The following is a 25,038-nucleotide window of genomic DNA, read 5'->3' as shown; positions in this document are numbered from 1 at the left end:
GTGACATAGGGTCATGAGGAGAGCCCGAATTCACCGATCTACAAATCCCGATTAGCTCTTCAGGAGAGGGGGTGAGGAAGCGGGTTAAGGCACACTGGTCCTCTGCTCCACCCGGTGCTTCGGCGGTCTCTGCCTCCATGGCTGGTTGACCCGGGAAAGATGTGTAAATCTTTGCAACCTTATCCGCGAAATAATCCGGTATACGGTTGCATGCTTCCACTGAGCAAATATCCGGTCCTGACGATGATTTTATCGTCGCGAGGGACTTATACTACCAATTTTGAAAAAAAGCTCCTATAGGGAGTAGTCCGGACTATGCTGATACTTATCGCTTTGTAATTGACTTACGCGAAGGTAATAAGGTGGTAGTACCACAATATCCAGTGGTTTCAGATATTACAACAATACTTACTATGATTCCTCCAACTGCTAAGTTTATCTCCGTCATTGACCTGAAGAATGCTTTTTTTTTAGCATTCTAATACACCCCGATAGCCGACGTATTTTTGGCTTCTCGATATCCGGACGCAGCTTCAGATTTTGTCGTGCTCCTCAGGGCTATACAGAAAGTCCCAGTATTTATAGTGAAGCTCTGAAAGAGATTTTAGACAAATTAACTTTACCCCCAGGAAATGTTCTCCTCCAGTGCGTCGATGACTTGTTAGTGGCATCTGACACCGAGGAGGGTTGTAAGGAGGCCACTGTTAAACTATTGTCACATTTAGCAGCCCACGGAAATAAAGTCTCTCTCTCTAAGTTTCAATATTGTCGACAGGAAGTGACCTACCTTGGTCATCTACTTTCGAAAGAGGGGAGGAAGTTAACTCCTGAACGTGTGTCTGCTATTTTTAACATGCCTGTTCCTCGTACTCAATGTGATGTTCGTGCATTCCTTGGCATAACTTCTTACTGTTGCCAGTGGATTCCTAACGTTTCTCTTCTTACTAAACCCCTTTTGTATCTAACCACTAAGGATGTGCATGAACCCTTACTTTGGACTGACGAATGTCAGACGGCTTTTGACTCTTTGAAAACTGCTCTTTGTTCTGCACCTGTTTTAGGAACTCCAGATTACCGAAATCCTTTTGTACTCGATGTGCACGAGGTGGACGGTTGTTCGCTTTCAGTGTTAACACAAGGATTTGGTGGTAAGTAAAGGCCTTGTGCTTATTTTTCGGCAGTATTGGATTAAGTTTCCAAAGAACTTCCTAGCTGTTTGGGGGCTACTGCTGCAGTGGCAATGGCCATTCAGCAGTCGGAAGGACTAGTGTTAAATTCTACCCTCACAGTGATGGTACCACATGCTGTGGACACGCTTTTGAATAAAACTAAGACACAGCACCTTACTAGTGCACATCTTACTGGATATGAATTGACTCTGTTTGCTCCCCACATTACTATCAAAAGGTGTGCCACTCTGAACCTAGCCACGTTACTACCCCTACCCTCGGACGAGCCAAATAATGACATACATGATTGTATATTTCGGACTGAAGAAGAAACAAAGGGACGGGTAGACCTCACAGACACGCCCCTATCTGACCCCCAAGGGGAGTTGAATGTGGATGGCTCTTGTTACCAGATGGCACAATGACAGCTGCGTATGCGATCACTACCCTGCGCACTGTAGTTGAGACGTCTCGAGTTCCCTATCATTCTGCGGAAGCAGCTGAGCGAATAGCCTTGTTACGAGCCTGTGAGTTAAGTGAGGGACTAAAAGTAAACATTTACACTGATAGCCAGTACGCCTTTGGCGTGGCTCATAGCATCATGAAATTAAGGGCGGAGTGGGGGTTCCTCACTTCACACAGCCAGCAAATACAACATGGCACTTTGATCTTAAGGTTGTTAACTGCTTTGCCCCAAAAGATAGCAATTGTGAAATGTAGCGCGCACAAGACCATAGTGGATACTGTGGGAGAACGGAATGCTTTTGCCGACCGAACAGCAAAGGACACTGCCAGATCTAAAATGTCTCCAATGTATGTAAATTTGGCTAGATGGGTTGAGGAGTCTGACATGTTCGATAATACCATGGAAAGTGTCCGAGAGATACAGAAGGAAGCTACCCCTGCTGAACTGGTCCGTTGGGAAAATGAAGTGGGGAGGTTGGATGATAATGGTTGTTGGGTTGATTTAAGTGAGAAACAACGATGGATACTTCCCAATACATTTGTTAATGCGGTAGTGCCTATGGCCCATGGGACAGCACATTTAGGAGCAAAAGGCATTTGTGATTTGTTAGACCCAGTTTGGAATAATCCTAATATCTCTAGAACTGTAACATATCTAGTTCAGCATTGTATGATTTGCCTACGGTATAATCCAGGGGGAAGAGAACCTGTTCTTAGTGGAAACTTTGCACCCCCATCCTTACCTTTTGAAGTACTTCAGATGGATTATATTCAGTTTGAGAGTGTGAATAATTTGAAATATGTCCTGGTGGTGGTTTGCGCCTTCAGTAAATGGGTAGAGTCCTACCCCACCAAGGAGAACACTGCTCTGGCGACAGCTAAAGCCTAGATTAAGGAATTTTTCCCAAGATACGGGTTACCTAGAGTGATCTGGTCAGACAATGGGAAACACTTTAACGCAGATATTATCAGGCACATCTGTAATGGATTACACATAAAACAGAAATTTCATGCTGCTCGACATCCCAAGTCAGACGGGTTAGTCGAAAAATATAATGGGAGTTTGAAACTGAAAATGGCAAAAATCCAAGAAAGTACAGGGTTAAAGTGGCCTGACACTCTACCTTTAGCCTTAATGTCCCTACGTATGACCCCTCATTCTCGATAAGGTTTGTCACCGTACGAGGTTATTTTTGGGCGGCCAGCTAACGTTTGGGGTGTTCCACTGGACATCCGCACACGGCAGCACCTCTTAGCAGCTTATACCTTCCCCCTCCTGCACGCCACCCAGAGCGCCTCCCGCTGATCGTCTCCTCCTGAGACGGGCGAGTCCTCCATCTTGGGCGGCTCTGGGTCAGCGTTGCAGCGTTTGGGCCCCTCCCCCCTAGCCACTCCCCCCATGTGTCCCTACATAATGGTTGGCCAGTCCCGGCAGCGCAGCGGACGAGCGCAGCGGGCGCGACGAAGGCGCGCCGAAGTCGCGCCTAAGTTAAGCCCGTCTGCGCCCGTCCGCGACGGGCCGGGACCAGGGGCCTCAGACCCTGCCCTACCTTTGGTGTACACCTCTGCCCAGCTATTGTCCTTTTCTGTTTCTGCCCCTCTCTCTCCTTCTGTAGTCCAACACTTAATTTTGCACGGTATCTATGTCCCCTACTCTCCTTGCTCCTGCCCTGTCTCTCCTATTTCCTCTCCCTCTACCTCTTCTACGCCTTCTCTCACTGGCCCCATTTCCGGCTCCCCAGCTGTCTCTGCTATCCTCCTTAATACTCGTTCCGCCGTTAAAAACCAAACTGCCCTTTTCAATCTCTTGGATACTGATTCCCCGGATTTTCTTTTTCTTACCGAAACCTGGTTTTCTTCTGATTCACTCCCGGACCTCCTTGCTATTCTCCCTAGTACCCACTATGTCCTTCGTGCTGACCGCCCCGACGGGAAAACTGGAGGGGGTGTGACGATGATTATTCGCTCTTCTATGAAATTCCAGCTTCTCTCGCACCCCCGCATACCCAGTGTTGACTTTCTGGTGGCCCGCTCTCTTAATCTCCCGGTACCTCTTACGGTGGTCCTTATGTACCGCCCCCCTCAAAGTATGCCATCATTTGTGTCTACCCTGCAGGAGCTCCTGGCCACCTTGGCGGTAAATAATTCCTCGCTGCTCCTGCTCGGTGACTTCAACTTTTGGCCGGGCGATCCGAGGGAGGACTCCTCATCAAAGACTTCTCTGCCACACTTCAGTGCCTTAATTTCTTACCTCACGTCTTGGCCCCTACCCACACTCACGGTCATATCTTGGACCAAATCTGGTCCTTACGCTGTAATCTTTCGGCCACCTCCATTCTTCCCTGCGTATGGTCGGATCACTCCATGATCTCCTTTTCCATCCACCTGGGTCAAGTTGAGAAAGCCCCCCTGCCTAAAAACATCTTGGCTCGAAGCTGGAATAAGACCGATCTTAATGCTCTTTCTTCCTTACTGTCTTCATCTGCTCCTACCCTAACTGACCTGCCTTGGGAAAGTCAGGCGGATGCCATTAACACTTGGCTTTCCTCCGCTTGCGACCAGGTCGCCCCACTAAAAAAGGTCAAATCAGCTCGCCCCCACAACGCTCACAAGTGGTTTTCCAGTGACCTTAAATCCCTGAAATTAGAGCTTAGGCGCTCAGAGCGCCATTGGCGGCGTAACTACTGCCCTACCCTCCGCCTCAAATACAAAGCCCTCCTCAATAACTATAAAAAAGCCATCTTAGCGGCCAAATCTAAATACTTTACTGAGAGAGTGGCCCTCTCGGCCAACAAATCCCGCGAGATTTTCTCACTAGTTCACAGTCTTGCCACCTCTGATCGCGCCTGTCTCTCCCCTGCCCCTTCTGAATCTCTCTGTCACTCTTTGAACGATTATTTCATCAATAAAATCATTACCATTAAGGCCAACATTCCCACTGTGTCTCAACCTGAACTGTCTGATCATTCTCATCCGTCTCCTTCTGTTCTGGATCACTTTGAACCAATTTCATCTGAGCTTTTCCTTGACCTGCTCGTCAAGGTCAAGTCCGGTTCTCCTGGGGACTGCGCTCCCGCACGGATCCTCAGAACTCTCTATATTAGCTGTCCTATCCCCCCCCCTTACTTTTCTCAACACTTCTTTGGCTTCGGGTTGTGTTCCCTCCCCTTTTAAATCCGCTATAGTTTTTCCCATTCTGAAAAAAGCCGGCCTTGACCCCTCTCTTCCATCTAATTTCAGGCCAATCTCCCTTCTCCCCTACCTAGGGAAGATTCTCAAAAGCTATGTGACATCCTGCCTTTCCACCTATATTGAGGAGAATCATCTCTTGGCCTCCCACCAGGCGGGCTTTCGTCCTGGTCACTCCACTGAGGGTGTGGTCCTCGCGGTCCTGGATGAACTTAAGGGGAAGGCCGACAGCAACCTCCCCCAGGCCTTGGTCCTTTTGGATTTGTCCGCTGCGTTTGACACGGTCGATCATGCCATCCTTCTCGACATCCAAAGCACTGCCTTCTCCTGGATCGCGTCCTTCCTTCAAGGCAGATCACAGGCAGTTCACCTCTCTGACTTTTCTGCTCCCCCTCTTCCGGTCACCTGTGGGGTCCCTCAAGGTTCTTCCCTTTCCCCACTTCTCTTCAACCTTTATATCCGCCCCCTCATCTCCTCTCTTCTCGAGCTGGGGGTCTCTGTGTATAATTACGCAGATGACCTCCAGCTCGTCTTTGATCTTTCATCCCCAGCTGACTCTCTTCCTAAGTTTTGTTCCACTCTTGTTTTCATTTCCCAGTGGATGAGCTTCAATCATTTGAAGCTCAATCCCGATGAGACAGAGCTCGTCCTCACTGGTGGATCGTCTAATCCCTGGTCCTCAGCTCACTGGCCCCTTTCTTTTGGCCCTCCCCCCTCCTCAGTTTCCTCTGTCCGGACTTTGGGCATCAAGATCAGCAATGGTCTGTCCATGCACGCCCAAATTAGTTCCGTTGTGTCTTCTTGTTTTTCCTCCCTCCGTCTAATTCGTAAGATTTCCCGGTTCTTTTCTGTTGATGCTCTTAAAACTATTATCATGGCCCTCATTACATCCCGCCTGGATTATGGAAACGGCTTGTACGTAGGTATTCCGGCCTACGAAACTCGCCGTCTCCAGGCCATCCAAAAGCAGGCGGCCCGCCTTATCCTTCGTCTTCCCAAATCCTCCAACATCACCCCGGCCCTCGAAACCCTCCACTGGCTCCCGGTTCATTTCAGGTCTCAGTTCAAACTTGCTTGCATGGCCTTTCGGGCGCACGCTCGATCTGCCCCGCTTTTCATCAACTCTCTTATCTCTTTTCACGTCCCCAGTCGTACTCTCCGCTCTTCCTCTCTTTCTCTCCTTCACGTCCCCCGCTTCCGTAAATCCCGCACCGGGGGCACCCGATTCTCTGTGCTGGCCCCCCCAGATCTGGAACAATCTCCCTCTTTCCATTCGCTCTATCCCTATTTTCTCTCACTTTCGCAAAGCTCTTAAAACTTTTTTTTCTTCAGGCATTCCCCGGCTAATCTCCTTGGTGTTCCTCTGTAGATTCTGATGTGTTCCTTAGCGCCAGGAAGCCGCTTGGCCGCAGTGCGCTTTAGAAATTTCTTTTTCATTTCATTTCATTTCATTTCCACGACCCAGAAACTTCCAAGAAATTGATTACCCAATGATGACATATTATTTGTATGCATTGACTAAAGTCCTCCGTTCTATCCATCAACAGGTATCAGATACGCTGCAGCCCCTGTCGGAAGGTCCCGCACATCGTTTGGAGCCCGGCCAGTGGGTGATGGTGAAGAATTATCAGCGAAAATCTAGTCTAGAGCCTAGGTGGACGGTCAGAAGGAATTCTGACCCAGGAAAGTGAGAGAGCACCTTGTGTTGTTCCTTTTTCTGACGCCCAGGTAATTTGAAGGCAAGAGGAAGGAGCATTGGGCACGAGAGGGGCCTCATCATCAACAGTGGAATTGGCCTCTGAATCTGTTGCCCCAGTTGTTGCACAAGTAGTTCATGATAATTTAGGCATCACGAATGCCCCTTCATCTGTTCTGTTTGCTGATCAAGAATTGCCCGGTCATGTTCGATACAACCTGCGGCCCAGAAAACACGGTACCCCCGATGAATGCGGTAGGAGATAGGGAAAGACTTGAGCATTAGGGAATCGCTAGATTAGTTCGGGGGTGCCGAGCGAGACACTGGACTGAACAAGTTGAGAGCTGGAACATTGTATTGCTCTGTTCAGAAAAAAAGACTAAGAAGCAGGAAAAGGGGCCCAGGTTGCAACTGTACATATAATCGATGGGAGCATTTGTTTTTCTTTGATGAACAATAGGAGCCTGCCTGTGAGGCTCTAGACGGACACAGGAAAGAAGTACCCTCTGGCAGGTTGCTCCTCGATATATGCCCATTTATGTACCTATGTTTTCTTCATGGACAATTCGTGTGAAAATTGCTTTTGTAATAACTATTGCAGTGTTTATCATAGTAATGAGTGTATTTTTGTATTTGGAATTTCATCACCCCATGCATACCGTGTTAGGAACTCCCACCCCACAGACTGGAGCATTATTTTCTTACATTGGCCCCTCATAAGGAAAGGCATCGCCAGGCTTATGTCAAAAATTTATTTGTAGAAATGTTGCAGCAAACACCTAGCGCTACCAATACGACGAATTGTTGGGTTTGTGGCCTGCTACCCTCGGTGATGCATTGACATGATCTCTTTATTTCATTACCTTTTTCTTATTTGGGAAGTTGTGAAGCCTGGTTCAAATTATTGTCCATGATGTATTTACACTATACTGTAGATGCCTCCCGATACTCTGAGCACGATTATGAAATGATCCTGGTTTATATAGACGTACATCAAGGTTTTGATCCACATGGAAATAATGGGGAAGGATCACTTGATCCTAATGCTTGTATGAATGTACTAGCAGCCCGTCCCGACGTTGTCCGGGAGCAATCATGGCTCAGGGCCCCCGCCCGCCCTGACGTTGTGTAACCTGCCAACCTCACTGGTCACGTCACTTTTTCCTGCTGTAATGCCCAGTTTGGTACCTGCCCACGTCACTGGCCATGTCACTTTTTCGTCCTGTAATGCCCAGTTTGCTACCCGCTCCACTTTGTATGCTTTTGTCCCCTGCACACGTTTCTTTTTCCTCCTGTTAACCTGCCCACGTGACTGCCCACGTCACTTTTTCCTCCTGTAATGCCCCGTTTCACTTTTTCGTCCTGTAATGGCCAGTTTGCTCCCCGCTCCACTTTGTATGCTTTTGTCACCTGCACACGTTTCTTTTTCCTGCACACGTTTGTTTTCCCTCCTTTACCTGTGGCTCGCTCACCGCTCCTCCCCGCCGCCGCTCCTCCCTCACGTTGCTGACTGGTAACTTGGCGCCCTACTTCATCCGCCGCTGACCGCTCCTCCCCGCCGCCGCTCCTCACTGTCTGTCCGCCGATCCTCTCCACCTGTCCGCCGGTCATGTCCGCTGCTCCCCTGATCTCCGCCGCTCCTCGTCGCGCTCCTGGACGCCGCTCCTGACGTGAGCACGCACGTCGCGGCCGGCGCTACTTCGGAGGGACTACTTTTTTTTCTGTAAATTTTTTCAATAACTTTTTTTACATTTATATAGCCTCTAACCATCTACACACCCTGACGATTCCAACGGTGTATCGGGTGTGTGGATTGGCGCTGTGGTTCTCGAGGTTACCCGCCTCAAAGGCTGAAAGTTCTTCCTTTATTATAGTAGTATAGAATATAGTTATACTGAATATGAAAATGTCACATGGTTGAAGAATGAAATCCTTGATTTTGTAGGATTCAATTTTATTCAGTATTTCCGGCAATTTCAGGATAAAAATGTCACTGATGATAAACCCATCCCTATACCTATACTAAATAGTACCTCTGCATGCTGTGTACAAGGAACTGGACACATTCCAGTAGGTGACAGTTGGTGTAATTACACCTATCGATTACAAACCTTTAGTAGTCCCCCGTTGATAACTCCTCCAAATGTGTATTTTGTGTGTGGAGAGAATGCCTACACATGGCTTCCCCGAGAGTGGATGGGCCGCTGCTATGTATCCTTCCTATATCCACCTGTTTATATAGCACCCTCCAATTACCACAAGGATCATCGGTTAGATGGGCAAGGGTTACTTGTAAAACGCGATATAAGAGAATTGGATATGTCAGAGGTAGATCAAACTGACACTCCCGAACAGCATTTAATTGACATAGTAAAATGAGTGTTCCCTATTTGGGGGCCCATAATCACTAGTAAGGAAGTAAGGCGACTATGTAGGGTAGTTGAGATACCACAGCTGGTATACTGACTAATCTGACAGTAGAGCTTCAGGCTACGAGGCTAGTTTCTCTTCAAAATCGGATGGTATTAAATGTTATCTTAGCAGATCGAGGAGGAGCATACCGCTTCATCGGCAGCTCCTGTTGCGTGTATATCCCTGACTGTCCACTTAGCTATTCAAAAGTTGCACCGGCTAGCTTGAGAAATGCATGCCGACATGGGGACCTGGTCCCTCTCTGGTTGGTTTTACGGTTTATTGTCCGCTTGGGGTTGGAAGATTCTGATGGCGTTAGCAGGCATAGCAGGTGTCATCTTTACCTGTTGCCTTTGCATACACTGTGGACCAGCTTGTTGTTCCTATTGTGCATCAAGATTATCCTCTTCCTTGGCAGAGCCGTCTCCAGCTAAAGAAAAAGCCCAAATGGTTCAACAAGAAATACGAGAGATGTTGCAAATAGGTGAGGGTATTTTTGAGGACTGATTCCTTGATTAGCTACATCATGCTAAAAGGGTGGTTCTGAGGGATGAACTCGATTTTATCACGTTCGCTTTCATATTAGTTGTTAGCATGATGCATCTACATATATACATTTTCGTACATTATATTAGGAAATAGTAAGTTACATTAGCAACCGGAACTACCTTTTGCTCATGTTATATGGTATCATTTCATAATGGACGAGAACCACACCGACGCCATTTTATTGAACACGAACTAGGCTTAAGCAGTGATCACATGTCTTTCAGCAGCCGAGTTGGCACCATTTAGTTGAGTTACACCAAACAGCTGAATTCATGTTGCTCTCTCCCCGCTCTGAGGCTCAAGGTCACATCTGGCTTTCGAGGTGATAAGCACATTCTCGAAGGCGCCGGGCCAGTGTTCCCATGCACCGAGACGAAAGGGAGTCACCGCTCCTGACCCTCCCCAATAATAGCAAAAGCAGATTTCTAAACGAGCTTTGTGTGCCATGTATGGTCTTTCCTTGAGCTACTGTGCTAACCAGTATTTTTCCATGTACGGTGATCTCATGTAATGTAATGATGGTATATATGCCATGTTTTGAGTGTGGATCGTCAGTCTTCTCTGCGCACCGGCTGGGTGTGGACGGAGAGGCTCCTCTATAGAGTATTTTGAACAATAAACAATTGCCCGTTCTTTACTGCCAACTGACTGATTATTTTGGTAAAATAGCTATTGGGAGCTATTGGTAAGTATGGCTCTCTAGGTTTAAGAAATTGTAATACGACAAGAGAAGTGGGATGACCTTAGGATTGCCCTGAACGATAAAGATTTGAAAACTTTTTGGGCAATAGTTAGCTCTGGGGGAAGGGGAGGGCGTCCCGCCCCAGAATCCAATATAGCATTAGCAGTTTGAGAAGCACACTTTGGTGCAGTATATGATGGCCGCATCAAAGTGGGTACCTCTGATGCCTCCCTGAAGCCCTCCCATGAGAATCGATTGGTAGGTGCTTGGGAGATAACATTGGGTGAAGTAGAATGTGCTATTGCTAAATTGCAACGCAATAAAGCACCTGGTCAAGATAAGTTACCCAGGGATCTCTATCGGGCGAAACCGAAAATTTGGGCCCCATATCTGTGTGCCCTCTTCAGTGTCATCTTAAAGGGTATGGATCCCCCGGACACCTGGCAGGGGGCAGAGATAGTCCCCATCCACAAAAAAGGTTTCCCTCTCCTGCCCTCAAATTACCGGCCTATTAGCCTAATAGACACTTATGGGACGGGTCATCTTGGAAAGAATACAGGGCTGGATAGAGGAGATGGAGATACTAAGTCCCTATCAGCCAGGCTTCAGGTCGAGTACATCAACCGTTGACCAGATATTTAGACTTCAGGTGCTCTACTGGAAGACTGTGAGCTTAGAGGGTGGCAGCAGCTATCTCATTTTCGTCGATCTGAAGTCTGCCTTTGACTTAGTCCCTAGGGAAAAATTATGGAAAGTACTGTGCCTTTGGGATTCCACCTTACCTCTTGGATGTGTTAGTGAGGTTACATATGGGGACTTACGCCCAAGTAAGGTGTAGAAAATATGGGGAACTCTCTACACGCTTCCCTGTCAAAAATGGAGTTCATCAGGGGTGTGTCCTCGCCCCTACACTATTCTGCCTTTATATTAATGGGCTCATTGAGCCCTTAATTGGTGTCAATGATAGTGATGCTCCAAGGTTAGTTTTGGGGAGGGTGCCTGCATTGGTGTTCGCGGATGACACTTTGTTGCTGACCAAAACAGCAACGGGCATACAACGCACCTTGGATGGTTTTGCTAATTTTTGTAAACTGAGGGGCTTGGAGATCAATCTAACTAAGACCAAATTCATGATCTTCAATCGCCTCAAAAACACCCGTCCAAATCCATCCTTAGACGGCACACCCCTGGAGAGAGCGAGGACCTTTGAGTATTTGGGCATTACACTAACAGAACACCTTGAGTGGGACACCCAATTGGCCAAGGGAGCCTGAATCTATCACAAACAGCGGGGGGATTCTGAAAATGCATAGAACTATCACATTTAAGCCAGCTGCCCCTGTTATCCAAATATACAAAGCACAGGCCAGAGGGGCTACCCTCTATGGGGCTGAATTGTGGGGACACCTTAGGCCTTCTAACCTTATGAAAATAGAACACCAATTCATGAGACGAATGGTCGGCCTTCCTCATCCTTATAGTACCCCTGTAGTCCCCCTCCGTTTGGATTTGGGCTTGCTACCCATTGAAGAGGAGATCGCCCTAAGGCCTATTACATTCTGGCGTAGGCGATGGGTAACACCAGAGCTGGCCTACTATAGAGCCGAATTTAGAGAAGTCCTACATTGATTAACTAATAAGAAAATCCTGTGGCTTAACAATATAAGGGACTTGAGTAATAAGATAGGAAGGCAGGACCTTTGAAAAACACCCAAACTATTGTGCCCACTAATAACTAGGGCAGACCTTGAGCGGCTCTATAGGCACCACAACTTGACAATCCTCCAAGAGAGGTCAACTGGTGGCCGGTTGACATTAAAGTTCCTACAAATAAAAGCCCAATATAGAAAAGAAGAGTTTTTGGATCTGATCCAGTCTCCTCTGACCAGGAAACTGTGTCCAATTTAGACTCGGGACACTTCCACTCATGACGTTTACCAGTAAATGGGACAAAGAGAAGAAGGAAGAATGTCCGGAGTGCAAATGTAAGACAGAGTCTGAAATCAACGTGTTTTTCATCTGTCCTGCATACTCTTTACCTCGCAAGCGATGGTTAGCCCCAATATGTAGAAACCTAGGGTTTAGGCACTGTCTCCAGGCCTATAGGATACTAAAACACGATACACATCCCCCTATTGTTTTTTCTGTCTCACGCTTCTTGAATGGTATGTGGCACAAGCGCATGGGCTTCCTGAAGTGATCATGTGGAGATCTGAAATCGTGCCCTTTTCTAACAAAGTTATAGATGCTTATAGAACGAGGACATTTGCTCCATTCATCAATTTTTTCTTCCTCTTTTTAATCAGTAATTTTAAATGAATTGTGCACTTGTATTTTATCTGATTTTAGGACAATGGCTAGGCAATATTTTTATACTGTAACAAATGTAGATATGTAGAATGGAGACCGGGTCAGACCTGTGCTTAATTATTGTCTCCTGTATTTGCTTTGTGATTTGCTCAGCCCCTTTTTTGCTTATTTGTACCTTCCTCTTAGCCCCTTGCTAGCTCTCGTCTCCCCCCCAACCCCCCATCTGACTCCTGTTAAATCCCGCTCTTTCCCCGCCGCTGCCCCTGAGGCCATGCCCCTCGCCGCCCGCTCCCGCCTCCCAGCTGCTCCTCCATCCATCTTCGCCTTAAATGGCGGTCGCCGCTCGACAGCAGGAGTGACCTCTGGCCCTGCAGGAGTGACCTCTGACCCTGCTGAACAGCTCCACCAGTTGTTTGCCTGCTCCTGTTTCTGTGCGCGTTCCGTTCCATCTGTCTGCCGCTGTTCACTGCCGTGACCGGGTCAGACCTGTGCTTTATTATTGTCTCATATACCTCGCCGTGCGCTCTGTATTTGCTTTGTGCCTTTCTCAACCCCTTTTTTGCTTATTTGTGCCTTCCTCTTAGCCCCTTGCTAGCTCTCGTCACCCCCACCCTCCCTCTGACTCCTGTTAAATCCCGCTCTTTCCCCGCCGCTGCCCCCGAGGCCACACCCCCTCGCCGCCCCGCCTCCTAGCTGCTCCTCCGTCCTTCCCCGCCTTAAATCGTCGTCGCTGCCCGAACACGCAGCGGGCGCGCCGAAGGCGCGCCAAAGGCAAGCCCGTCAGTGCCAGAACCCCTGGATTCCCCACACGCCACGACGCCTGACTACGATACGGGCCCAACACCCTCCACGCTCTCCACACCGGCAGAGACCACAGCTGCTTCCAGGTCGCCCCGAAACGCACCCACGGACCCTTCTCCTGCCACACCTGCAACTTCACATGCGACAGAACCACCAAACCTCCAAGGACCGGACCCAACCACCTCCGCTGCATACTCCTCAACACCCGCTCCGCACGCAAACACGCCGTCGAGCTCAGGGACCTGCTCGACACCGCCGCACTAGACGTTGCCTTCCTGACCGAGACCTGGTGGAACGACTCCTCGGCACTCGACATCGCCATAGCAATCCTAGACGGCTACAAAATCTCCCACAGAGATCGCACCAACGGAACTGGAGGAGGAATAGCCATCACCCACAAATCCGCCCTCCAGGTCCACACCTTCACAGACGACTCCCTCAACTCCGCCGAACACCTTCACTTCGGGTTCCACACCGACCCCAACACCACCCTCAGAGGAACGCTCATCTACAGACCTCCTGGACCCCGGGCCACCTTCAGCGACTCCACTGCCGACCTCGCCAGCACCCACGTACTCGCCTTCACAGACTACATCCTCCTCGGGGACCTGAACTTCCACCTCAAGAACAACAACGACGTAAACTCTGCCACCCTGATCGCCACCCTCGGCCTCCGATAACTCGTCACCGAAACCACCCACGCGGCCGGCCACACGCTCGACCCGGTCTTCTCAACAAGCACCCACATCGCTTTCAACCACACCACCGAACTCCACTGGACCGACCACAAATGCAGCCACTTCATCTTCAAGAAACCAACCACGCACCACCGCACCCAACTACTGCCTCGCCATTGCTGGAGCAAAGTCACCGAAGACCAGCTGACCTCCACCCTTGCCCAGAATCCACCCACCGACCCCACCGACACAGACGCCAACGCCCGAAACCTCAGACAGTGGATCGATGACTGCGCCAACACCCTCACCCAATCAAGAAACCCCCAGCAACTACCCCAGCAAGAAAGCCGGCTGGTTCACCGAAGAACTCCAAACGCACATGCCGGAAGCTGGAGAAGAAATGGCTCCACGACCGCACAAATGACAGCCACGCAGCCCACAAAGACGCCATCCGCAGACGTCACCACCTCATTAGAACAGCCAAGAGATCGTCCTTCAAAGCCCAACTGGACAACAACGCACACGACAGCAAAGAACTTTTCAACATTGTGAAGGAACTCTCAAACCCCAGCGCCATCTCCAACGACATCCCACCCTCGCAGGATCTGTGCAAATCTCTGACCACCTTCTTCCATCGCAAGTTCGCGAACATCCACGACAGCTTCAACTCCTCTCCCGCCCCAACCACAACAGACCCCACCCCGAACGACTCCTGCACCAACCAGCTTACCTCCTGGTTCAATGTCAACGACGAAGAGACACGCAAGGTCATGAACTCCATCCACTCAGGATCTCTGTCAGACCCCTGCCCACTCCACGTTTTCAACAAAGCTGACGCAACCATCGCACCCCAACTACGGAAGGTCATCAACATCTCCTTCGACACAGCGACATTCCCGGAAAGCTGGAAGCACGCAGAAATAAACGCCCTTCTCAAGAAGCCCAAGGTGGACCCCAAAGACCTCAAGAACTTCCGGTCCATCTTCCTGCTCCCCTTCCCGGCTAAGGTCATCGAGAAAATCGCCAACATGCAGCTGACCCGCCACCTCAAGGACAACAACATCCTAGACCCATCCCAAATCCGGATTCAGATGCAACCACAGCACTGAGACTGCCCTCATTGCCGCCACAGACGACAACAGGCGCCAGCTAGACAACGGCGAAACCTCAGCCCTCATCCTCCTGGACCTGGACACGGTCTACCAACGCACACTGAAAACACGCCTCCAAGAAGCCGGAATCCAGCAGAAGGCCCTGGACTGGACCACGTCCTTCCTCTCCGGCAGAACCCAGAGTCCGCCTCCCACCCTTCCAATCCGAAGCCTCCGACATCATCTGCGGCGTACCCCAGAGCTCATCCCTCAGCCCGACCCTGTTCAACGTCTGCATGGCCCCCCCCTCGCACAAGTGGCCCGCCAGCACGACCTGAACATCATCTCATACGCAGACGACACTCAGCTCATCCCCTCCCTTACCAAGGACCCGCACACCGCCAAAACCAACCTCCACGGGGGAATGAAGTCTGTCGTCGAGTGAATGAGGAGCAGCCGTCTGAAACTGAACTCGGACAAGACGGAGGTCCTCATCATAGGTCCCACCCCATCTGCGTGGGATGACTCCTGGTGGCCGACCACACTGGGATCAGCTCCAACACCCACGGACCACGCAAGCAACCTAGGATTCATCCTCGACTCCTCCCTCTCCATGTCAAAGCAGGGCAACGCCATCTCCTCCTACTGCTGGCACAACACCCTCTGCATGCTTCACAGGATTTACAAGTGGATCCCGACCGAAACAAGAAGAACAGTGACCCAAGCCCTCGTCAGCAGCACACTGGACTACGGCAATGCACTCTACGCAGGGATCCCGGTCAAACACCTGCGACGACTACAGCGCATCCAAAACGCCTCCGCCCGACTGATCCTCAACGTCCCCCGCCACAGCCACATCACCTCCCACCTAGGAGACCTGTACTGGCTCCCCGTCAACAAGAGGATCACCTTCAAGCTCCTCACCCACGCACACAAAGCACTCCACAACACCGGACCAGCCTACCTAAACAACAAACTCAACTTCTACACCCCCACCCGCCAGCTCAGCTCCGCCAGCTTCGCCCTTGCTGCCGTCCGGCGCATCCAACGTACAACCTCCGGCGGCAGATCCTTCTCCTTCCTCGCCGCCAAGACCTGGAATACCCTCCCCACCCATCTGCGGCAGGCTCCTTACACTCTCTGCTCTTATGTGACCTTAGACGGCTGTGGGTCTTTTTCGTCCTTCATTATTTGCCCTCCCTTTTTTTGCTTAAACGTAAATGAATATGTGCTGTTGGTTATATTATTGGGCTGTCTTATTGTGGACTTTGGGAATATTGTCACTATCGGAAAAGATTTTATTAACACTATTTTAGAGCCCTTCGTTTTATGTGGCATTTTAACAATTTATGGAAATGACTTCTGGCTTCTGTTAGAGAGAAGCTGGTTATGTAACAGTGTCTGGACTGATGTGTTACATGAATTTATTAACCCCTTCGATGCTGATGACGGAACCATTCCGTCATCAGTCACGGTTGAGCTGTGCTGATGACGGAATGGTTCCGTCATGACCACACCCTGTTCGGGGAAGTTAAGCACCAGGGGGGAATTGGGGCAGCAGCCATGTGGTTAAAAGCGTGACTCTTTGTTATTACTTAACCAGCATGCCACATCTAATACCTATGTGTGCATGATCTAAACCAGACATACATGAATAGAATTATACAAGGATATTTGTCACTCTGTTTTGGTTTGAATATTTGTCTGAAACCGGTGCTTGCCGTTTAGATAATTTTTTAAATATTGTTTACATTATTTTTTGGGGCAGTCACCTATCATAGTGACCTGAAGAAAATATTGAATTTTTGGAATATACCGTACACTTTGAACTACTAGCGATATGGTCCAAGGTAAAATGGTGTTGGCTCCCTCTGATTATTTTTGTTGTGTATTTGTATACAATGATATTGGTGGTGACTAGAGTTATTACATTGCAGAAACAGTGAATGTTTCACGAAAAACTGGGAAAACAATTGGGAGCGTTCCTTTGAGGATATCCGTAGTGAATGGATTGAGGTCTTATATTTGTTAAAGGTATTTATGGCTTGACAGCTAACCACAATTTTTACATGGTTGGCTATCTTTTAATTTAGGATATGGTCACATTACTGACAGTGTATCTATATGTTTTTTATATTAGTATTGATACATTATGATCCTGGGACGACAGTGAACGATTCTAAGATTTGTGCATTGTGGAATTTGGTGAGGATTTATTCTAGTTATGTCTCTATGGTTATAAGTGGTAGGCACGTTTGGGGTGTTCTTGAGTTTAAACTAGCTTTCTGAGCTTCTAGCAGCAACTTTGTAAATAATATTTTGTTTGTTTGTCCTTGATTTTAATGCATGGTCATTATAATATGATCATGATTAACTATGGTTCTAATTTAGGGCTTTCATTTTTTTCTCTCTCTCTTGAAGTCTTCTAAGAACACATTGGGTGTTCTACTTACTTTTCTGTTTTCCTTCTCATTTGGGTTCTTTCTTGATTCCTGCTTCATACAGAGGTAGAGACTCTATGAGTAATTTTCTAAAGCTCAACGTCAGGAGCATTATTTTATGTTTGTATATTGTACAATGTTGTCTTTCTTTTATAAAGGTCATAAATCAAATATGTGAATATACATATATTGCGTTTGCAGCCCTGAGGAAGCCCCCTGTGGGGCGAAATGCATTGGCTGTTTTAATCCATCATTTCACACTATCTGTAGCGCAAAGAAACTATTAAAGAATCATCACTTTGAAATCAGAGAAGACTTCGGACCGATTAATGTGCTGTGCATTTAAGATCTACAAACTCCTATGTTGCCTCTGTGCTTTTTGTATTCTCCTGCCGCTGGCAGCTGCCGCCCCCTCTCTTTGTTCCCCCTCTTCCCTCTCTTTCTGTCTCGCTTCTCCTCATTTAGTGGAAACCGAGATTGCAAGAAACAGGTATTGCTTTCTCTTTCCTCCTTTCGTTTATTTGCTCCCCTGTGAAATGGATCCACAAAAAGAAAAACAGTTTTGCTGGGAACATTGTCTTTTTCTGACAATTTTCAATTGCTAAGTGCAGCCTGCAAGGTGGCCAGATTGATGTATTCACACCTAAACACATTAGCGCCACTTTACAGTGTTGGTCAGTGAAACGCTACTTTTGTTACCTCGTCTCTCTTTGAACAACATTGTTTTCCCTGGGTGGGAAAGTGCACCATTCCTGGAGGTACTGAAATACCTGCTTGATGGGTGAATAGGAAAACATAATGTGTACAGCAGCTCTGTGTTCACAAATGTGATCTTTTTACCATACTGCTTACGTTTTGTAAGGATATAAGCAATGGGCATTGAACCGGGTCCCTTCTGGGCCCTGTAGTCATGGCCTGAACTTTTCAAGCAAAAGCACTCACAAATTTCTGAAAAAAAGAGTGTAAAAGGAAAAAGGTAACCATGTTGTTCCTGCTTTCATTTCACATGATTTACTTAATCTTGCATTCCCTGTGAGGGTTTGTTTTTTTCAGGATGTTGTAAAAAAATTAGTAATCAGCATTTTGCTCTTGTCTAGTGCATAATTTGAATTGAGTCACATCCAGGTTTTTATAGCAGGTCTGTGCGGTGCAAGTTTCTATCAGTGGGGCAGTATGGTGTTCAGTGGTGGAGAGGATGTGGCACTATGCAACTGAGCTGCTGAATTTGTGACTGGGGAACCAGGTTCAGCCTTCTTGACCAGTCCCCCCAACCACTCTCCTGAGGGAGCACATTCCCATGCTAGACATTAGAAAGCCCCTCAAGATCGTAAAAGCCCTGGTGTCTTAGCACCAGCAGGTGGGCTCTAACAGTGGCAAGTGTGGGTTAACCTTGAAGGCCTGTCCACCACAATCCATGAAGTTCACCTCCAGGCTTGCGGGCAGGACTATGAAGCAGCACACCATGGAGTGACAGTGACTGTCACTGAGGTCACAGAACCCTTGAGCAAACTGTCTCTAAGGCAGAGAAACCGCACCTGGCACTGACTTCAGGTGGGTGTCTTGTTTGTAAGTATAATATGGTTTTAAAAGCACTTGCTGCCTTCTTCCTGGCCTCCAACAATTTACGGCAACAATAAAAATGTCATGATAACTCCAGTGATTTAGCACTCCAAGATTCGACAGAAGTGAAAATTACTCCACGAGAATTTCTGGCAATCAACTTGGAACAGAACCTATGCAGATTGGCGTAGTATGGGGACCCTTTACTAAAGTAAAAAAGGAAGAGAGACGACAAAATAATTTGTGCATGTATTGTGGAGGTAGAGGGCATTATGTGAGAATATGCCCGAAGAAGCCAAAAATGTTTTCCAACGAGAAGGAAAATTTCAAGCATCACCAGTAGGAGGAGTTGGACTGGTAAATGCAGAAGGAAAGACAACTCCAGATACCTAACACCTTGCAATCTTCTCCCCCACACCTAGTGATCTCAATGAAATTAAAGATTTAGAAGTATCACCCTTACAGAGGTCTCGGTCATGATAGACTCTGGTGCCACCGGAAATTTCTGTGACATCAAGTATGCAGTCAGTATTAGATTTAAGGCAATTTTGAAGACAAAAAGTGAGCCGGTAAGAGCTGTAGATGGAACAAATCTTTCTTCTGGACCCATCACTAGCCATACAGAACAAGTCGAGTTAACATTTCAAGAAGGACATCGTGAGATGATCCAGTTCAATTTGATTGACGCTCATCAATTTCAGATCATCCTGGGTTTACTTTGGTTGACGGAACACAATCAGAGTATCGATTGGGGAGCAAGAACCGTAACTACGAATTCGGACTTCTGCAGAGAGAATTGCTTTAATCACCAAGAAGGAATTAAGGACTCTGGACCAGCAACTCTTCTGAGTGAACAAGAAAATTCAGTGTGTGTAATTCACATCAATGAATTTCCACCAGAGTATAAAGAATTTGAGGAAGTCTTCAACGAGATAGAGGCAGAGAAGCTACCGCCACATCGGCCGTTTGATTGCAGAATTGATTTAGAACCTGGAGCCCATTTGCCATGCAGCCGGGTGTATGCCTTGACAGAAAAGAAAAATAAACACCTAAAGGAATATATTAAGAAGTACTTAGCCAAAGGCTTTATTCGACCGTCCCAGTCCCTGGTCTCCTCGCCTTTATATTTTGTTCCCAAGAAGGACGGCGAGCTAAGAACTTGCATAGACTACCAAGCCATCAATAAGGTCACCATCAAGATCAGGTATCCTCTTCCCCTCATCTCTGTACTTTTGGATCAGGTGAAAGAGGCACAAATTCATACAAAACTAGGTCTTCGTGGTGCTGATCATTTGATCAGAGTACAAGAAGGAGATCAGTGGAAGACAGCGTTTCAAACTAATCTAGGGTTCTACGAATACCAGGTCATGCCTTATGGATTGTGCATCGCGCCGGCAGCCTTCCAGCACTTTATCAATAGTTTCTTGAGCGAATATATTGATCAATGCGCTATAGTTTATATAGACGATATTTTTATCTACTCCAGAACAGAAGAAGAACATCCAGGACAAGTGAAGAAAATTCTACAAAAACTAAAAGACAATAGCTTGTACGTGAAGTTGGAAAAATGTGCTTTCAGCGTGGAGGAAGTGGAGTTTCTTGGGTTTGTTCTTACGCCATCCGGAATCACCATGGATATTAGGAAGGTTAAGGCAGTACAGGAATGGAAATCTCCAAGCAGTGTGAAGGAATTACAGAGCTTCATTGGCTTTGACAATTTTGATCTGAGATTTAAAGCCTTTCGTTCATTGAAGAAGGAGTTTACTACAGCACCAATCTTGTTGCACGCCGACCCTACGGAACCCTTCTATTTGGAAACAGATGCTTCCGATCTAGCTGTTGGGGGGACTTCTTTTACAAAGACACAAGAGGACAGGACAACTCCATCCAGTGGCCTACAGGTCAAGGAAACTATCTCCAGCGGAAATTAACTATACAATCACAGAAAAAGAGCTGCTGTCAATTAAGGACGCCTTTAAAGAGTGGATACACTATTCTTTAGGAGCAAGGCATACAGTGATCACAGACAATAGAAACTTGAAATTTCTGAAATCCGCTAAGACACGCACTTCGAGACATCTTGGATGGTCATTATACTTTGTGGATTATGACTTTGTTATAACTTTTCGGCCTGGAACCAGAAATGGGAATGCAGACACTTTGTCAAAGATGGACTTGGAAAAGTTAGAAAAACTCAAGAATCGAAAACCATCATCCCAGGGCATAAGATAGTTGGAGCAGTAAGTCAAGAAACTATCGAAGAGAAAGTAATGAAAGTTATGTCACAGGAAGAAATGTTGGAATGGGCCGTGCAAGAACCATCTAGAAAAGTCCAGCAAGGGTTACCTTGGCAAGAAGGAAAGTTATTTTTGCCCACCCAAGAGCTTCGACAATTAATCCTGGAGAACTGTCATGACAGTCGTTTAGCTGGTCACAAGGGGATATTGAAAACTGAAGAGTTAATTAAAAGAGACTATTGGTGGCCACAAATGACAAAGGATATTCACTCTTAGTTACGTGAGGACATGCGGAGTCTGTGCTCTGGAGAAAACGGAGCAACAATCACCCAAAGGGCTTCTTCAACCCATGCCTACCCCTCCACATCCCTGGCACACAGTTACGGTAGACTTGGTGGTTGACTTACCCTCTAGTCAAGGATTCAACACTATATTGATATTTGTAGATGCCTTCACAAAAATGGTACATTTTGTTGCCCTAAAAGGTGTTCCAACGGCAAAAGATTTGGCTACCCACTTTAGTGAACACATAGTAAGTACAAGCTCATGGCGTCCCTAGGGTGATAATTTCAGATCGAGACTCCCAATTCCTCTCTCGCTTTTGGAAAGCATTTATGGAAGGTTTAGGAATAGAAACAAGATATTCCACTAGCTACCATCCCGAGGCTGATGGACAGACAGAAAGGGTTAATCAGGAATTAGAACAATACTTGAGATTGTTCATGTTAGATCAAGAAGGGGATTGGCCAGAGTATTTGTGGGCAGCCGAGTTTGCTCACAATAACGCCAAAAAAATTTCTACTGGTTTTTCTCCTTTCTATCTAAACTATGGCAGGCATCCTAACTCTCCCATAATAAGTCAAAAGAGTTCAGTCCCGGCAGTTGCGGAAAGGGTACAAAACCTATCTCAAGTCCATCAAACTGCCATAAAAAATGTAATCCCAGCCAAGGAAAAGTATAAAAAATATGCAGACAAAAAGAGAAAAAAAAGGTCCAAAATTACAAGTTGGGGACAGAGCTTGGTTGAATGCTACAAATCTTCGATTAAAAGGGGACAGTAAGTTCCAACCAAGATTTGTAGGCCCCTACCCAGTTGAAAAGATAATAAACCCAGTGACTTATCGTTTAACCTTACCACAAGAAATGAAGATTTATCTAGTTTTCATGTCTCTCTGCTAATAAAAAAAAAAAAAAAAGACATCCTCAGGTCTGAGAGTTAACCTCCCCCTAAACCAGTGCAGTTAGAGTCAGGGAAAGAGTTTGAGGTTAAAAGCATATTAGGTTCCAAGAAGTCTAAGGGTTCAATCTATTATTTAGTGGACTGTAAAAGGTTATGGTCCGGAGGAGCGATCCTGGAAAAAAGATTTAGGTATTCATGCCCCCTGCTTGGTGCGAGCCTTTCATCAAAATTTCCTAAGAAGCCAAGATTGGAAGGACCTCCTTTGCGAGGGGGTACGGTCAGGACTATTCAGAACCTTGCACCATCTCTCTGCACCATAAGTACTAGAAGACCTCTAGTGACCAAAAGATTCATGAGGACTCGGACTTGGAGTGAGGCTTGGAAGAATAAGAATTCCAAGATGGCCGACGCTCCAACTGAAACAACGTTCTAGTCTTTTTAGCTGACTCTGGAATGCTAAATGAAGCGCTCAACTTAAAACGTTGACGCACTTCACCTAGATTCGACCCGGTCCAGTTGTGTTTGGCCGTTTGGCCCAAGCTAGTTTAGTCAGGTATTCCCTTACTAGTTTTGTACCTGTAATTCCGTTACCTTACGTTTCCCGGAGTTCGTAATTAGCTCGCGTTCAGTGCGAGTTTTCCCAGTACACTTTTCCCTTGCAAGCAAACATTTTCTTTGAGCTCATGCGCAGTTGCTTAAAAAAAACGATAAGGCACACAAGACCGCTACGCGGTTACAAAAAGAAAATAGCATCAGCTGTTAATCTCGTGAAGTCGAAGACACTGATTCCGGAAAAGAGAACAGACCGAGATTCGACCGGACGAGTAGTTCTTAAAATCAGCTACTCACCATAAGCTAAGTTATTCGTTTAGAGTCTGTAATCATAGTATTGATAGTCTAATGAACATAAAATAATTTTGAATATACTTACGAGAGATCCAGGCATTGAATCCAGTACCTATTAGGAGAAAGAATAGTTTATTCAAGGAAATAATAAGTTAAAGAACTGAAAAATACATAATAGGTATATAAAATATTATTAGAAAGATATAAATCAAAGAGGAATTACAGTTGAGCTATGTAAGGTAAAGATTTTGATGTTTTATGACAGAAAAGAATAGACAGAAACAGAACCCCAATTCACCACTGAAATAGAAGAGAAGCACAGGCTGTAGGAGACACTGGTATGTTATACTCAGAGTTAATAGTGTAAAGTAATTGAAGAGAAAGCATTAGAGAGAATAAGTTCTCATAAATGTTGGTATAATTTAGCCTCCAGTAAGCTCCATTTGAAACAAGAATAACTGTAAGAAGATTGGAGTAGAAGCAGAAACCAACAGCAGTCTCTTCTCTCTCTTTTGTTATTTTATCCACTCCCCCTACCCCCCGGTGGAGACATTTAACGCCTTGTTCAATCGTGGTGCGTTGGCGGTATTGGGAAATAGGCATCTCTGTTCTCGCACAAGATCTAAAGAAGTGGCCTTGACAGAAATGAAGGACTAAGCAACAAAGCTATGGAACTTGTACCTCTTGAAGCCCAAATAACAGTTTGTCAGACTTAGAAGATTTGATGTTTTCTCCAAATACCAACACTGACTTTTGATTTGGCACACAGTGTTCGGAGAGACTATGAATTTGACCTTCATTTTTTTCAAAACAAAGTTCTCACTTTGGAACTCTTTTTCCTATGATTACATTTTATTTCTTTCCAAATTCGTATGTTTCATTTTTGCAACAAAGTAATCTGCCTAAAGTAGAACTATTTACAAAAAGGGGGTGGTGATGAACAGAGTGTCTGAGTTAAACAGACCACTCTTACCCAGTCCAAAGATCAGGGCTTGATCCATCACCGTTATTTATCTCACTGCCCCATCCCAGCTCAGAACCTGGCTATATGCAAATCAGTCTGTCCCTGGCCCAGTGCATCATGGGAACAGGGCAGACTAAACTACCAAGCCAATTCTTCACCAGAAAGGAGACAAGCTACCGGGGACCGGTTTCTGGCATTTCAGCCTTCTTCGGCCCGGCTTGCTTGAATCCTGATGGAGCAGTGAGAAAGGGACTCATGTCTGAGTATACCCTGCCACACCTATAGTGGCCAAAAACGATTTACAAAAAGGGGGTGGTGATGAACAGAGTGTCTGAGTTAAACAGACCACTCTTACCCAGTCCAAAGATCAGGGCTTGATCCATCACCGTTATTTATCTCACTGCCCCATCCCAGCTCAGAACCTGGCTATATGCAAATCAGTCTGTCCCTGGCCCAGTGCATCATGGGAACAGGGCAGACTAAACTACCAAGCCAATTCTTCACCAGAAAGGAGACAAGCTACCGGGGACCGGTTTCTGGCATTTCAGCCTTCTTCGGCCCGGCTTGCTTGAATCCTGATGGAGCAGTGAGAAAGGGACTCATGTCTGAGTATACCCTGCCACACCTATAGTGGCCAAAAACGATTTACAAAAAGGGGGTGGTGATGAACAGAGTGTCCGAGTTAAACAGACCACTCTTACCCAGTCCAAAGATCAGGGCTTGATCCATCACCGTTATTTATCTCACTGCCCCATCCCAGCTCAGAACC

At 46.8% G+C, this 25,038-nt stretch overlaps 1 protein-coding gene across 3 annotated transcripts in view; it reads right to left on the bottom strand.

Moving 5' to 3' along the window:
- Positions 1–25,038, bottom strand: part of LOC147710232 (E3 ubiquitin-protein ligase TRIM39-like) — a 150,232-nt gene that overhangs the window by 107,528 nt on the left and 17,666 nt on the right. For all 3 annotated transcript variants that reach the window (XM_086920909.1, XM_086920908.1, XM_086920907.1), the window contains exon 2: positions 23,391–23,417. In XM_086920909.1, the coding sequence (XP_086777035.1) occupies positions 23,391–23,417 (27 nt within the window). The remainder of the gene's footprint in view (positions 1–23,390; positions 23,418–25,038) is intronic.

Source organism: Lissotriton vulgaris, chromosome 5 (genome assembly GCF_964263255.1).
Source record: "Lissotriton vulgaris chromosome 5, aLisVul1.2, whole genome shotgun sequence".
In the NCBI taxonomy this organism is placed as follows: domain Eukaryota; kingdom Metazoa; phylum Chordata; class Amphibia; order Caudata; family Salamandridae; genus Lissotriton; species Lissotriton vulgaris.
This window is presented reverse-complemented; position numbering and strand designations above follow the sequence as displayed.